This window comes from Dipodomys ordii, unplaced genomic scaffold (assembly GCF_000151885.1).
Source record: "Dipodomys ordii isolate 6190 unplaced genomic scaffold, Dord_2.0 Scaffold55, whole genome shotgun sequence".
NCBI lineage: Eukaryota > Metazoa > Chordata > Mammalia > Rodentia > Heteromyidae > Dipodomys > Dipodomys ordii.
Genome location: NW_012267271.1, coordinates 6,547,588 through 6,561,715, shown reverse-complemented (window position 1 = coordinate 6,561,715; position 14,128 = coordinate 6,547,588). Strand labels below are relative to the sequence as shown.

Here is a 14,128-nt window from a genome sequence, read left to right as displayed (position 1 = left end):
CCACTGGTGCCTATTAAATCTGTGCTTTTGAGGGCAACCCTGGTCTGTGTCCCTGTCACCTGCAGGATGAAGCAATGGGTGGAGTGGGGCAGGAATGTGGCGGTGACACGGCATGCGTGGCACAGCCTGGCCCTCCTTGGCCGCCATCCCCGTCCAGAGTGGCCCCTGTGGCCTCCAGCTTGGGGCACGGACTTCCTACCAGCTGTGGTCTGAGGGTGGTCTGGTCCCGGCAGCTGGGGCCCAGATGTTCTCAGGCGCTGGGGATCCTCACAGAGCCTGCTCCAGCCAGGTCCACCGGGGCTGGGACAGCAGCGGGGCCACAGCCTCTCCCCACCTCTCAGCGTCCTGAGTCCATGGTTGGGCACTGTCTCACTGCCTACCTGCCCCCACCCCCCCATGACAGGCTGCTTTTCTGTCTTGAACTGCTCTCAGGGCCACCCCCCCCACGGCCCAAGCCAACTCCCCCGTGGCTGGCCAGGGCTGCGTGCCTCAGTTTCTCACTGACCACAGGAGAGGAACCCTTGGAACCTGTGGCCCTGGCCCTCTCTCCAGCCTGGTCTCCCACTGGCTGGGGCTTTGCCTGGACCCCTTATAGTCTCCCCCACCCCTCTCCAGCCCTTCTGTAGAGCTGTTCCCTGGCTTTAGAATGCTGATCTTCTTCTGTCGTGTGTGTGTGTGTGTGTGTGTGTGTGTGTGTGTGTGTGCGTGCGTGCATGCACATCTGTCCTGGAGCTTACACTCAGGACTGGGTGCTGACCCTGAGCTTTTTTGATCAAGGCTAGTGGTCTACCACTTGAGCCACAGCTCTATTTCCAGCTTTTTGCTGGTTCATTGGAGATAAGAGTCTCACAGTTGGGCTGGAAAGGTGGCTCAGTGGTAGAGCACTTGCCTTGCATGCATGAGGCCCTGGGTTCCAGTCCCCAGCACCACATAAGCAAAAAGAAAAAAGCCAGAAGTAGCTCTGTGGCTCAAGTGGTAGAGCGCTAGCCTTCAGCTGAAGAGCTGAAGGACAGCGTCCAGGCCCAGAGTTCAGGCCCCACAACCAGACCCCCCTTCCCCCTAAAAAAAAAGAGTCTCACAGTTTAGCTAGGATTACAGGCATGAGTCACTGGTGCGGGCTCTTCCTGTCCTTTCGTACTGGGGTGGGGGTGGGGGGTACTGATGGGTTTATTGGGAGCAACTGGATTCCTGCAGGCTGCCCTACTGGACCTGGGGTGGGAACATGGTCTTTTCACCTTTCAAAGAAGGAAACTGAGCCTCCTCCTTGCCTGTTTCTTTCCACTGCTCCGACCAGGCTCTGGGAGCCCAGAGACAGAAGGGACCCTCCCCCCCTCCTTGGCCACAGTAGACCATGGAGAGACCATCTATCATAGGGCACTTGGATTCCCTGCAGAGACGGTCTGAGACCCCAGGAGGGGGACAGGGTGGCTGCTGGTGGCTAGCTCTGGGGCTAAGAGATCCAGGAGGAGGAACGACCCCTAGGCAGAGGGAAGAGAAGGCACAAAGGCCCCCTGCATTGGGTGAGGCTCAGTGTGGGAACAGACTGACGTGGGAACTCAGTGGCGGTGGACTGGGAAGGCAGAAAGAAGCTGGGAGCTGAGGACCAGGGTCTTGCCTCTCCAGCTCTGGCTGGGCCACCAGCTATTCCTTCCGCTCTGGGCTCCACCCCCATCTGCCCCGCCCTCTACCCAGACTCCACCCCACCCCTGGGTTCCACCCAGAGTACCTGCCGCCCACGGAGAAGTCAGACACTGCATAGTAGTAGGACTGGAGAACCTTGGGGTCCTTGAATATGTCATCCCCAAACGTGTTGAGCCGGTCTAGGGAGATGAGGAGCTCCGTGCTGGTGACCCAGTCCTAGGGAACAGGACCCGGTGCCCTCAGCAGGTGCCCCAGGCTCTGCTGCCAGCCTGGTGTCCCTGGGGTGGGCTCCCGGTGGCAAGGAACCAGGCCTCTGGGTCATGCTGGCCTGGGAGGGGCTGCTTGCCACTTTGGGGATGTGGCTCCATGTCTTGGTGCCTCCCTTTCCCCAGCAGTGAGCTGGGACAGGGACAGTGTCAGTACCACGAGGGTGCAGGGTGGTGAGGGGGGTGGTGACGCCAGCGTCTGGCAGGGCCTGCCACCTGCTCCGGGAAGCAGTAGGGGAGCTGCGATCTCCAACCTCTGGGGCCCACACCCTCATTGCTCCGAGTGCCGTGGCCCAGGTGTCTCAGCAGCAGGCAAGCCTGGCCCAGGGAGGCCTTGGAGCCCTTGTTCTGACTGCGGCCGCCTCCCGCACCCCAGCACTGCCTGGCACACACCAGGTACTTGGTAAATACTTGCTGAGGGCTGGCTGAGCCACTTCCTCGTGGAAGAGCGTGGTGAGGAAGTGAGGGCCCACGTGCAGGCTGACATTTCCATCTGCCTGCTGTTATAATCAGAGCCAGCTCCGGCTGAATATTAATCAGCATTTTAATTCAGCCCAGGAGCCCCTGGCTAAGCAATCAGGCCATCAGGACAGAAAATGAGCTCCTGGCCCAGTCTGTCTTCTCATCGCAGCATGACGCAGGCCTGGCCGGGCTTTGCGCGCAGCCCTGTGCGGCTGTCACTCCTGTGCTCACCCAAGGCCGGCTCTGCAAAGGTCACGGCACCTTGGGAGAGCGGGTAAGTGCAGGTTCTCGCCGAGAAGCTGCGGGTGACACTGGCACATTCCATTTGGCTTTCTGCAGCGCTTCGGTCAGCCCAGAGTCCCCTGCATGCTGTGTGAGGGCTTTACCTCGCAGCAGCCCCCAGCCTGGAAGCCCCCAGGCCCCCAAGAATCATCCCGCTACCTGTGTGCCATCAGTGTCGCCCAGAGAATGTGAACCACTTGATGTCCCGGCTGGAGGCTCTGACCGTGTGACTGAGGCCTGTCTGGACCCAAACCCAAGGCCACAAACCCAGGGTGTGGGGTTTGGGGGGATGGTTGGGGGGGGACCCATACTGCTGTCATGAGGACCAGAGCTGATCTCCAAAGTGGTATTGAGGGCTGGGGGGGGGCGTGGCTGAGCAGTAGAGCATCTGCCTACCAAGCACAAGGTTCTGAGTTCAAATCTCAGTACTGCCAAAACCCCAAAGTAGAGACAAGCCCCCTTCTACTCTGTGCAGCTGTGCGGCTCTCTTAGTAAGCCACAGGTGCCTACTGGTGTGAGATATCAGGGAAACAAAGTCAGATGGTAAATTCAGCCCACCAGTCCCCTTCCAGGTACTCTATAACTACGAGTCCTTCATTACAGGACTTGATGGCTTTGGTCCTTGCCAGCTGACCCTCCTAAAAGCCCAGAAGGCACATGGAGGCTGTCCCACTGCAGAAAGTTCTAGAAACATTTCCAGCTGGGGGAGGGGCCTAGGCCTCCTTCCCGCTCCCCCCATGTAAAGAGAGGCCAGGGGAGCTGGGAAAAGGCACACACACCTCCTTGCCTGATCAGCCCTTGAAGCAGTCTCTCTCCCTCTTCCCTCTCTCTTCTTTTGGGCTGATACTGGAGCCTGAGCACTGTCCTTTAGATTTTTCTCTCACGGATAGCCCTCTACTACTTGAGCCATAGCTCCATTTTTAGCCTTTTGCTGATTAATGAGAGATAAGTCTCCCAGTTTTAGGCCGGTGCCGGTGGCTCACCCCTGTAATCCTAGCTAGTCAAGAGGCTGAGATGTGAGGACGGAGACTGGAAACCAGCCCTGACAGGAAAATCCTTCTGCCTCAGCTTCCCCAGTGAGTGCTGGGATTACAGCCATGCACCAACCACCACACCTGCTGGCTTCCATCTATCCACGACTAACCATTCGGAGAAGATTTAAGCCTGGAAGGCCTGAGGCATGCAAACCGTAAGATCATCAGGGCTCGGGGGCCCTGCCAGGGTTGATGCTCTGGCTGTCCCCAGCCCGGCCACCCGGCCCTGGCCACCCCCAAGGCCGCCTCTCTGACCTGCAGCCCGGGGCTCTCCTCGAAGTTGTAGGCACTGGGCCGGCCCTCCAGGGTGGAGAAGGCCACGTTGCCGCCGCTGAGCGGGGAGATGTCGCTAAACTCGGAGGTGCAGAAGGCCACACGCTCGTCCTGGCCGGGCCGCAGGCGCTGGCCCTCGGGCCGGCCGTAGGTCCTCTGGCAGGAGGCGCTGTAGTACTGGTAGGGCTCCCAGGGGCCGCCCGCGCGGCTGCGCTTGTAGATGGCGAAGCTCTCGGGGCGGCTGGTGTGGAACTTGAGCCTCACGTAGGTGATCTCGTAGGCCTTCCCTGCAACCAGGGGTGTGGGCCCATGTTACGGAAGGAAGGGCGAGCGGCCATCCCGGACCCGGGGCAGCGCGATGGGAGGCTGCCAGGAGCTCAGGCGCGGCCGCGGGCTGGTGAGGCCAGCTGGGGGCTGGCCCGGCCCGGCGACACCGCGCGGAACCCGCACGGCACCACACCGCAGCCTCTGCTTTCTGCCCAAGGAGCTCCAGTGGGCGTGGCCCACGGGGCGTGGTTTACTCCCGCGGGGGCGTGGCTCGAGTGTCGGGGTGTGGCTTAAGTGTCGTGGGCGTGGCTTACTGCTCAGGGGCTTGAATCTCGTAGTGCTAGGGCATAGCTCAAGTACCAGTGGACAAGATAGAGCAGCTTAGGAGCTGGGCGTGGCTCAAGCGTTAGAGGCGTGCCCTAAGAGGTAGGGGTGTGGCTCAAGTGTTAGGGGCGTGTCCTAAGAGCTAGGGGCGTGGCTCTAGTGTTAGAGGCGGGTCTTAAGAGCTAGGGTCTCAAGTGGTAGTGTGCCAGCCTGGAGTAAAGAGCTTTGGTACTGCCAAATATCTCTAGCAATGGGATGTGATCACATGTGGGAAAAGCTGTTCTACCTTTAGAAAGTTGTCTTTTACCACAGCCCAACCAAGCCCACCCTTCCACCTGTGCCTTTACCCGGACTCCCTTACAATGACCACGGACCCCTCTCCATGCTTCCCCAGCCCTAACAAAAATCTCTGTACCCCTCATCTTCCCAAGCTTCTAACTTCTTTCTGGATACAGATTTCCCAACACAGGTCTAGACTAGCATCACAGCGTCCAGTGCAGCCTTCCACACACTAAACAGCAGCTCAGCCACTGCAGGGAAAGGGATCTTGCATAGCCCCCTACCCACAGTCCTTTGTGGCCACAGTCAGGGCTCCCTACCCATAGTCCTTTGTGGCCAAAGCTGGGGCCCCCTACCCACCTACAGTCCTTTGTGGCCACAGCCAGAAACTCCCCCTCCCCTCGACCCCCACCTTATTTCTCAGGCTTCGGAAGAAAGCATTCTGGCAAGGCAAAAGCCAACCAGAGACCACACGGCCATTCATGGCCACACTGAATGCCAGGACAGAGTCACCAAGGACCACAAAAGTGACCTAGTGGTTGCCAGGGCCTAGGGGGTCAGGACAAAGCTTTAGGGGGATGGAGGTGGCTGATAGTGGCCACAGAGTCTCCCTGGAGACCCTCCACAGGAGTCAGTGTTTAGAGGGGGCAGATTTCCATTTCTCAAGAGGCAAAGCCTGTGGCTGGAGGGCAGCCAAGGTTGCACAGCATGAATGTGCTCCATGACACCGAATGCCAACTTAAAAGGAGTCTGTGGGTGCATTTGACCACAATAAAGAGCAAGGGTAGACACATAAATCTATTGGTCCTTTGGGGAGGCTGCTTGGTGTCGTGGATGAGAAGTCACAAAAGCCTTCCCAGCCTCGGATAGAGGAGCCTTGCCTGGGGGGATTCACACGAGAACTACACAAGACGCTGTGTACCCAAGGAAAAATTAGGACCGTGTGGGAAAAGCTGAAGAAATGACAGGATATAAATTCTCACAATGCCTGAAGCCACCAAGACAGTTCACTATATGAGAAAAGCTGCAGTCAAACGTTGAGAGAAAAAAGAAAAGGACAGGATTCTATGTGTAGAATACGGATTGTATATTCCCAGATCCCTAAGAAGTCAGCTGAGCATCGTGGCTCATGCCTGTAATCCTGGCTACTTGGGAGACAGAGATCTGGAGAATTGCCAAAAGTTAACAAAACTCCATAAGCCAGCTGTCAGAGTGGCAGGTCCAGGCTCCCAAGGGCAAGGGGGAGGGAGTATGGACCCTACCTGAAAACGAACTAGAGCAAAGTGATAGAAAAGTAGTTGAGTGAGTGGCTAGCCTGAGTTCAAGTTCAAAGCTAATGACGCTCGATTTTATTTTTAGCATTTGAAAGTCACTAGTCATTAAAACTTGAGAGAAACAAAAGTTTGAAAGAGTATTTTTTGGGAAATAAATGTCTGATTTAGTTAAAGAAGGACAAGGGAAGCGCGAGCCCTCCAGTGGGTAGTGTGTTTATCCGTCAGGGCCATCAGCAGCTTCTCCTCCCTTTGCAGTTTTTCTGTATTTTCCCCAATTTTCTCTCAAGAAGCTTGTTCTAATTTAAATCTGGAGAAAACACAATTTTACAAAATAATTTAAAAAAAAAGGCATCCGCCTTGCCATGTTCTGTTTTAAGATGTTTTTTGGAGTTCTGGAAGCATAGCTTTGGCACCCTGGCTCCTAGTGTTCTAAAAGGAAGCACGTGACACCCACAGTGCGGGATCGGGGTGCCCAGACGCGCCTCTCGGAAGCTGCCAGCACAGGCTGCAGGAAGTTGGCTGGGATGTACTGTGTGGTAAACACACAACAGCCAGACACCTCTGGGGCGGGAGCTGGCAGCCACTTAAAAGGTAGTTGGCAGCGAGAGGCACCGTTGGAAAAAGGCTGTCACCGGGTTTCATGCGAACAAAGCCCATCACGCGCTGGCAATCGTTACTGCTTCTCCTTCCTTGCCACGCCAGGGGGGTGAGAGAGGCGCAGAGACATCACAGTGCCCCGGGGCCATGGTTCGTGGGGATTAGAAGGGTCAAGAAGGCTGCACCCGGGGCTCAGATGATGCAGAAGTTCCTGCCAGAGGATGAGAGAGAAACAGCCCACATCTATCTATCTATCTATCTATCTATCTATCTATCTCTGTCCCTCAGCCTTTTCACTCAAGGCTAGCACTGTACCACTTGAGCACAGCTCCACTTCCAACATTTTGGTGGTTCATCGGAGGTTCAAGTCTCACGGACTTCCCTGCTGGCTTTGAACCGTGATCCTTAGATCTCAGCTTCCTAAGTAGATAGGATTACAGGCCTGAGCCATCAGTAAGCCACCTCAACTTCTAAACGGTGAGGATCAAATCCACAGCCATAGCCCTGACCCCCCCAAACTCCAGGGGCCGATAAGCCGCGAGGATAAGGCAGACAGGTGTGTCCGGGCAGGAAGCCTGGTCCAAAGTGTCATCCATCACCCCTCTTGATTGCTAAGTGTGGAATGCTGCTGCTTGGGCGTTTCCTCCTCCTCTCCTGACATCCAGTATGCTGTTCCATCCTCTGCCTGGAACACTGTTCCCACATTTACTTGGCTCCCAAGCATCCCGATTCACCCTGTGGGGCTGAGTACCTACTGTGTGTCCAGCAGCTGCTGAGTGCTTTCTGTGCGCTGCCCACCAGAGACCCAAGCAGAGCCACAACGCGTTTCACAGATGGGGAATGTAAAGCTTGGGAAGGAGAAAAGATCCCCAGACTCCATGCAGAAACAGCTGAGACTCAGCCAGGTGCGGCCACACATGCCTGTTAATTCCAGCTGCTTGGGAGATGGAGACAGGAGATCGGGGTTCCAGGCAAGCCTAGTAAAGTTAGGGAGGGCCCCATCTCAGCAGAACTCAAAGGGCTGGGCAGGAGGGGGGCGTAGTTCAAGTGGTAGAGCACTGCTGACACAGGGCAGGCCCTGGGTTCAACGAGAGAGAGAGAGAGAGAGAGAGAGAGAGAGAGAAGGAATAGCTGAGTCCCCACTTGACCTCAAGCCCCCAAAGTTGCAGAACGGAGCCAGCTGCCAGGGTCCCCAGATAGAAAGGACTTCTCTGGAGTCGGGGAGGGGCAGCCTGCTGCTCCCAGCATTCACCTCCTGGGTCATCCATGCCCACGGAGGCTCAGCAGCGCCAAAGCCCTGTCACCTGGCCCCCCACCAGCTGGGTCCCGAAGCCTGTCAGGATCCACCCCGCATGCTCGTAAAACCACTCCAGCCCACATCCGGCACTTACCAAGCCCAGGGAGCTCCAAACTGGAGGCTTATTTTGGGAAAATGGAAACAAAACAAAAGCCCTTTAATTGGAGCCATCTGGGGAAGAGAGCTGGGGTGGGGGAGGGGGGTCTTGTGGGCCAGGCTGCCGCCCATTGGGCACTAGAACCAGCCCGTGGCTGATCATGCCTAGTCCCGGCCTTGTTTCCCCATCCCAGCTTTGGATGCAGGTGAAGAGCTGGGGGGGTGTCCCCAAGAGTAGAGGCCAAAGGCCCCCCAAGCCTGGCAGTACCAGGCCTGGGCCCAGTGGGGCTCCTCCATCCCCAGATCACATGGGATCCCCCAATGAGAATGAAGGTCAAGTCCACTGCCTAACCTGGAGAGAATAAACACATTTCCCTGGCGGATGGATACCTGGGGCTTTGTGGTAAGAAGAATTCCAAGCTCTGCACCAATTAGGGAATTATACAGACCACAAGTTTGCAAAGGGAGGAAGTGGGTACTCAGGGCCATTACCCACAAATCATAAGTAAATATCAATAATAAATAGATAAAAGGCCAAGGAGCCCATGGGGAAGGGCAAGTGAAAAGAAGGTTCCAGAGACTGAGCTAGCAACCTGGTAGATTCTGGAGTCATGAAGCTAAAGCAGGTGTTGACATGAATTCCTGCTTCCGCTGAGAGAAGAGGGAAGAATGAGATGCTTGGCAGCTCACACAAGCAGGGGATAGTGGTTCAAGCCTAAGCAAGAAATTAGCAAGACCCCATCTCAACCAATAAAAAGCTGGGTATAGTGGTTCACACCTGTTATCCTAGCTACTAGGGATTCATCCATAAGAAAATTGAGGTCCAGCCGGGCGCCAGTGGTTCATGCCTGTGATCCTGGCTACTCAGGAGGCTGAGATGTAAGGATCACGGTTCAAAGCCAGCCCAGGCAGAAAAGTCCTCGTAAGAGTCTTATCTCCAATAAACCACTAAAAAATCAGAAGTGGCACTGTGGCTCAAGCAGTAGAGGGCTTGCCTTGAGCTGAAGAGCGCAGGGACAGCACCCAAGCCCAGAATTCAAGCCCTACAACTGACAAAAAAGAAAGGAAGGAAGGAAGAAAAGAAAAAAGAAAAGAAAAGGGGCTGGGAAGGTGGTTCAGTGGTAGAGCGCTTGCCTTGTATGCATGAGTCCCTGGGTTCGATTCCTCAGCAACACATAAGTAAAAAGAAAAAAGCTGGAAGTGGAGCTGTGGCTCAAGTGGTAGAGCACTAGCCTTGAGCTGAAGAGCTGAGGGACAGCGCAGCGCCCATGCCCAGAGTTCAGGCCCACGACCAGACCCCCCCCCAAAAAAAAAGAAAAGAAAAGAAAAAAAAGAAAGAAAGAAAGAAAAGGAAAGAAAATTGAGGTCCAAGCCAGGTGCCTGTGGCTCATGCCTGTAATCCTACTCAGGAGGCTGAGATCTGAGGATTATGGTTCAAAGCCAGCTTGGGCAGGAAAGTCCATGAGACTCTCTTCAATAAACCACCAGAAAACTGGAAGTGGTACTGTGGCTCAAGTGGTAGAACGCTTGCCTTGAGCTGAAGAGCGCAAGGACAGCACCCAGGCCCAGAGTTCAAGCCCCACGATTGGCAAAAAGTAAAATTAAATTAAAAAATTGAGGTCCAGGCTGGCCTGGGTGAAAACATGAGACCTTATTTGAAAAATGACAAAAGGAAACAAAACAAAAAAAGGGCAAGGAATGTGGCTGAAGTGGTAGAGTGCCCGCCCAGCAAGCACAAGGCCCTGAGTTCAAATCTCAGGATTGCTAAAATATATATGTACACACATACATATATGCAAAGGCCCACAAAGTGCTTTTTTTTTTTTGTCAGTTGTGGGGCTTGAACTCTGGGCCTGGGCGCTGTCCCTCAGCTCTTCAGCTCAAGGCGAGCGCTCTACCACTTGAGCTACAGCGCCACTTCCGGTTTTCTGGTGGTTTATTGGAGATAGGAGTCTCACGGTCTCTCCTGCCCGGGCTGGCTTTGAACCATGATCCTCAGATCTCAGCCTCCTGAGTAGCGAGGATTACAGGCGTGAGCCACCAGCGCCCGGCTTTCACAAAGTGCTTTGAACAGCACCAGGCTCCAGGCTGAACTGGAGCCGTGATTCCCTTTTCTCTGCTGCTCCAGCAACCTGTGCAGGGGGCCCTGGGCTGACTTTTGGGGGGCAGCTGTGTAAACAGCCCCACAAGCTGGGAGCTGGAGGATGGAGAAGCAAACCTCACGGCCTTGACGGAGGAGGTTGGGGGGTGGGGGCGGCGCAGCCCTCCGCTCAGTCTCGGCGGAGGCCGAGGGCTTCCTGGAGTGGCGGGCAGACAGCTGTGTGTCCTTCGCCTTGGCCTGGGGCTTGGTCGCGCACTGGCACGCTGCAGGGGCTATCAGGCGGGGAGAGGAGGCGAGTCAGCAGCAGGGAAAGCATGTGGGGGGGGGGCTCGTGCAGAGTGAGGGTCTAGAGCTGGGGCCTGCTCCAGGCAGGGGCTGCGGCTGGAACAGAGGCGAGGTGGATGGGGGTGACCCTGAGGCCCAGACGGGCAACACCATCGAATCCCAGCTCCTGCTGGGCCAGCCCTGGACGGCCCTCCAGAGTAGGGAGTCAAGGCCAGCTGGCTCCAGGGACCCCCGATGGGCCACTTCTGGGGGTGGGTGGAGGCCGCCCGAGGCTGTTGCCTTGACCCTTGACCTGTCTGGGCCCCAGTGTTCCAGCTAGAGTCCCCAGGGAGAAAGAAGGAGGAGTTGACCCCCCTCCCTCCCCCCCCAGCTCCAGCCCTAGCCAAGGCAAACATGGCTGCCACCCACAGGAAAGCACAATGGAGCCAAAGCTCAGGAGACCCAGCTGGTCCCCGGTTCCTCCCAGGCCGGCAGCGTCCCCCCAACATCCGGCCCACCCAGACCTGGCTCCTTGCTGTGGCTGGTTACCATTGTCTTCTTGTTCCCTCCGCGGGGGCCACAGGGACCCTGTGGGTCCCTGAGTGGCCTCGTGGCCTCTTTTCTCAGCCCTGATCTGCCACAGGCCTCAGCGAGAGCCCCCGACAAGGCTGGTGAACCCCGACGTGTGCCTGCAGAGCCCAAGCCTCAGGCCGTCCAGGTCCGCAGGTGGCCTCAGGCCCTGGAGGGCTCACGGCCCCACCCCAGGTCGGAGTTAGGAGGGGGGGAAGCTCAGAACTCATTTGGGTGTTCTTCTCAGGTCACAGAGGGAAGGAGGGGACTCTGTGCCCTGAGAGCCACCGTAAAAGCCGGGCGCCGGTGGCTCATGCCTGTCCTAGCTACTCAGGAGGCTGAGATCTGAGAATCGCGGTTCAAAGCCAGCCCAGGGCAGGAAAGTCTGCGAGAGGCTTATCTCCAATACACTACCAAAAAAAGCCAACGTGGAGCCGTGGCTCAAGTGGCAGAGCCCTAGCCTTGAGCGAAAGATGCTTAGAAATAGTGCCTAGGTCCTGAGTTCAAGCCCCGGGACCAGCACCCAAATAAATATATAAAAGAGCCAAAGAGACCAGAGCTCTTCCCAGGGAAGAGGCAGGAAAGCTCAGGCCAGCCTGACCCAGGGGCCCTGCACCCCCGGACTGCTGATCTCATCCCCAGAGCCTCAGTTTCTCCACCTGTATAAGCACCGAAGCTGACAGGTTGGGCTGCTGTCCCAGCAAGCAAACAGCGTGGTTCTGTCCCTTGGATGATTGTGAGTGTCTACCCCACGGCCGCCCCTGCCTCACCCCCCTCCACTCCCCTCTCCCTCCCACCCCTGCCCTCCGGCCCCAGCCCTGGCGGCTTTGCTAGGCCCTGTGGAGGGCTGGGAGCCGCCAGACCCTGCTGCGGCCTTTCATCCCAGACAGGAAGGCTCAGCTGAAGCCCGGGATCTGGAACAGATGTCAGGAGCTCCAGGGGGCTGGGAAAGCGGCGACCTCCATCCCAGCCTGACCAGAGGCCTCTTCCTCTCCTGCCCTTCACCCCACTCCCTTCACGGGACCCTGGGCCCCTCCCAGGAGACTCCAAGGAGGGGGCCGGGAAAGCAGGGGTGACCTGAAGACTGAGCAGAGGCCCCCTAGGCCACAGGCTAGTGGTTAAGGAACCCCAAACCATGCAATCCACAGTAGCCTGTGGACCCTGGAACAAGCCAGACCTGACGCTGCAGTGACTCCCAGGGCCCATCTTGTGTCACTGGGGCCCTGACGCAAGCTGGCATTTCCCCCTTCCTTCCTTCCTTCTTTCTCTGCCCCTCCCACTCTTTGGTTGTAGGGCTTAAACTCAAGGCCTAGGTACGGTCCCTGAGCTTCTGCGCGCAAGGTGAACGCTCTACCACTTCTGGTTTTTTTTTCTGTTGGTTAATTGGAGATAAGCAGCTCACAGACTTTCCTGCCTGGGCTGGCTTTGAACTTTGATCCTCAGATCTCAGCCTCTTGAGGAGCTAGGATGACAGGTGTGAGCCACTGGGGCCTGGCAGGGCCAACATTTTCAACTCCCTGCGGCACAACCAGGAGCGCCAGCCCGAGCTGCACTCAGCCAGGGACTCTGAGCACAAACACCGGCGTCCCGCCACACCTCAGCTCCTGGAGCAGCATTACTGTCTCCAGGGAAGGGACGATGCTACAGAGGCAGGCTCCACCTGTCATGCCCAGACAGTGGCTAGCCCTTGTTCATTCATTCATTAATCCATCCACCCATCCATTCCTTTGTTCTCTGTTCAGTGCACAGTTACTTCCGGCCTCCCTCTCTCGTGCCGGGTGCCTGGGATGGGTGAAGGCGGGTGGGCTAGGGCACACAGGGTGGGCGCACGGCTGCCCCCTCGTCTGTGCCTGGGCCCAGACACCTCCTTGGCGTCTGATTCCACGGGCTCCTGTGCCACTTTTCACCCCACAGCCTCCCTCCCTCCCTGCCCATACCCCTCCCCCTGTGGCCTTGGGTCCCGCCAGCCCCGCCTGGCTCCACTGGCTTCCAGCCTGACCAGAGGCCTTCACCCCACCTTGCGGTTCTTGGAAAGTGAGTTTTTGGGGGACAGCTAGCATGTGCCTACTCTGCTGAGGGGCCGGCCAGCGCCCTCCGCACCGACCTCCTCCCTCACCCTTTCCACTCCTTCCTTATGCTTTGGCCTTGATGAGCTCTCTCGTCCGCATCCAGACTGTCATTCGACAGCTGTGTGCCTAGGAGCAAAACACTTCACCTCTCAGAGCCCCACATTCTTCATCTGAAAAAAAAATGCAGACATGGCGGCTCCACCTGCTCGTATTCAAGCTATTGGCGCTGGGTGTGTTCTGGAATTTAGATCGGTAGCAGGCCTTGTGTTATATATTGTGTTATCCCATTCATTCTTTCCAGGGTGGTAGGCTGTATTCAACTGACATTTCCCTAGCAAAATGTGTGAATATAGACAGGATAAACAAGCTCTATAAATAACCTCAGGTCAGACAGTTTAGCAGCCAAAACGAGTTATAAGAATACTGAAGAATTAGCTGAGAGCCAGTGGCTCCTGCCTGAAATCCTGGGCTCCTCAGGAGGCTGAGATCTGAAGATCTCAGAGCCAGCCTGGGCCAGAAGAATCTGAGAGTCTCTTATCTCAACCAGCAAAAACATGGAGGTGGAGGTATGGCTCAAATGGTGGAGTGCCAGCCTTGAGCACAAAAAGAAGAGGAAGGAGAGGAGAAGGGGAAGAAGAAGGAGGAGGAGGAAGAGGAGGAGAAGGAGGAGGAAGAGGTAGAGTGCTTGCCTCCCATGCAGGAAGCCCTGGGTTTGATTCCTCAGTACCACCTAAACAGAAAAAGACCGGAAGTGGCACTGTGGCTCAGGTGGTAGAGTGATAGCCTTGAGCAAAAGAAGCTCAGGGACAGAGCTCATACCCTAAGTTCAAGCCCCAGGACTGGCAGGGAGGAACGGGAGGAGGGCTGGGAATGTGGCTTAGTGGTAGAGTGCTTGCCTAGCATGCAGGAAGCCCTGGGTTGGATTCCTCAGTACCACATACACAGAAAAAGCCAGAAGTGGTGCTGTGGCTCAAGTGGTAGAGTGCTAGCCTTGAGCATAGAATAGAAAGGCTCAGGGACAATGCCCAGGCC

The 14,128-nt window shown here is 56.6% G+C and overlaps 1 protein-coding gene across 1 annotated transcript in view; it reads right to left on the bottom strand.

The window, feature by feature from the left end:
* The window catches only part of Lamc3 (laminin, gamma 3), a 45,292-nt gene extending 37,325 nt beyond the window's left edge, over positions 1-7,967 (bottom strand). The window contains exons 1-4 of the mRNA XM_013021289.1: positions 7,798-7,967; positions 3,941-4,247; positions 1,727-1,857; positions 60-233 (exon numbers count right to left, since the gene is read on the bottom strand). Coding sequence (XP_012876743.1) covers positions 60-233; positions 1,727-1,857; positions 3,941-4,247; positions 7,798-7,967 — 782 coding nt within the window. The remainder of the gene's footprint in view (positions 1-59; positions 234-1,726; positions 1,858-3,940; positions 4,248-7,797) is intronic.
* Positions 7,968-14,128: the final 6,161 nt, after the last annotated feature.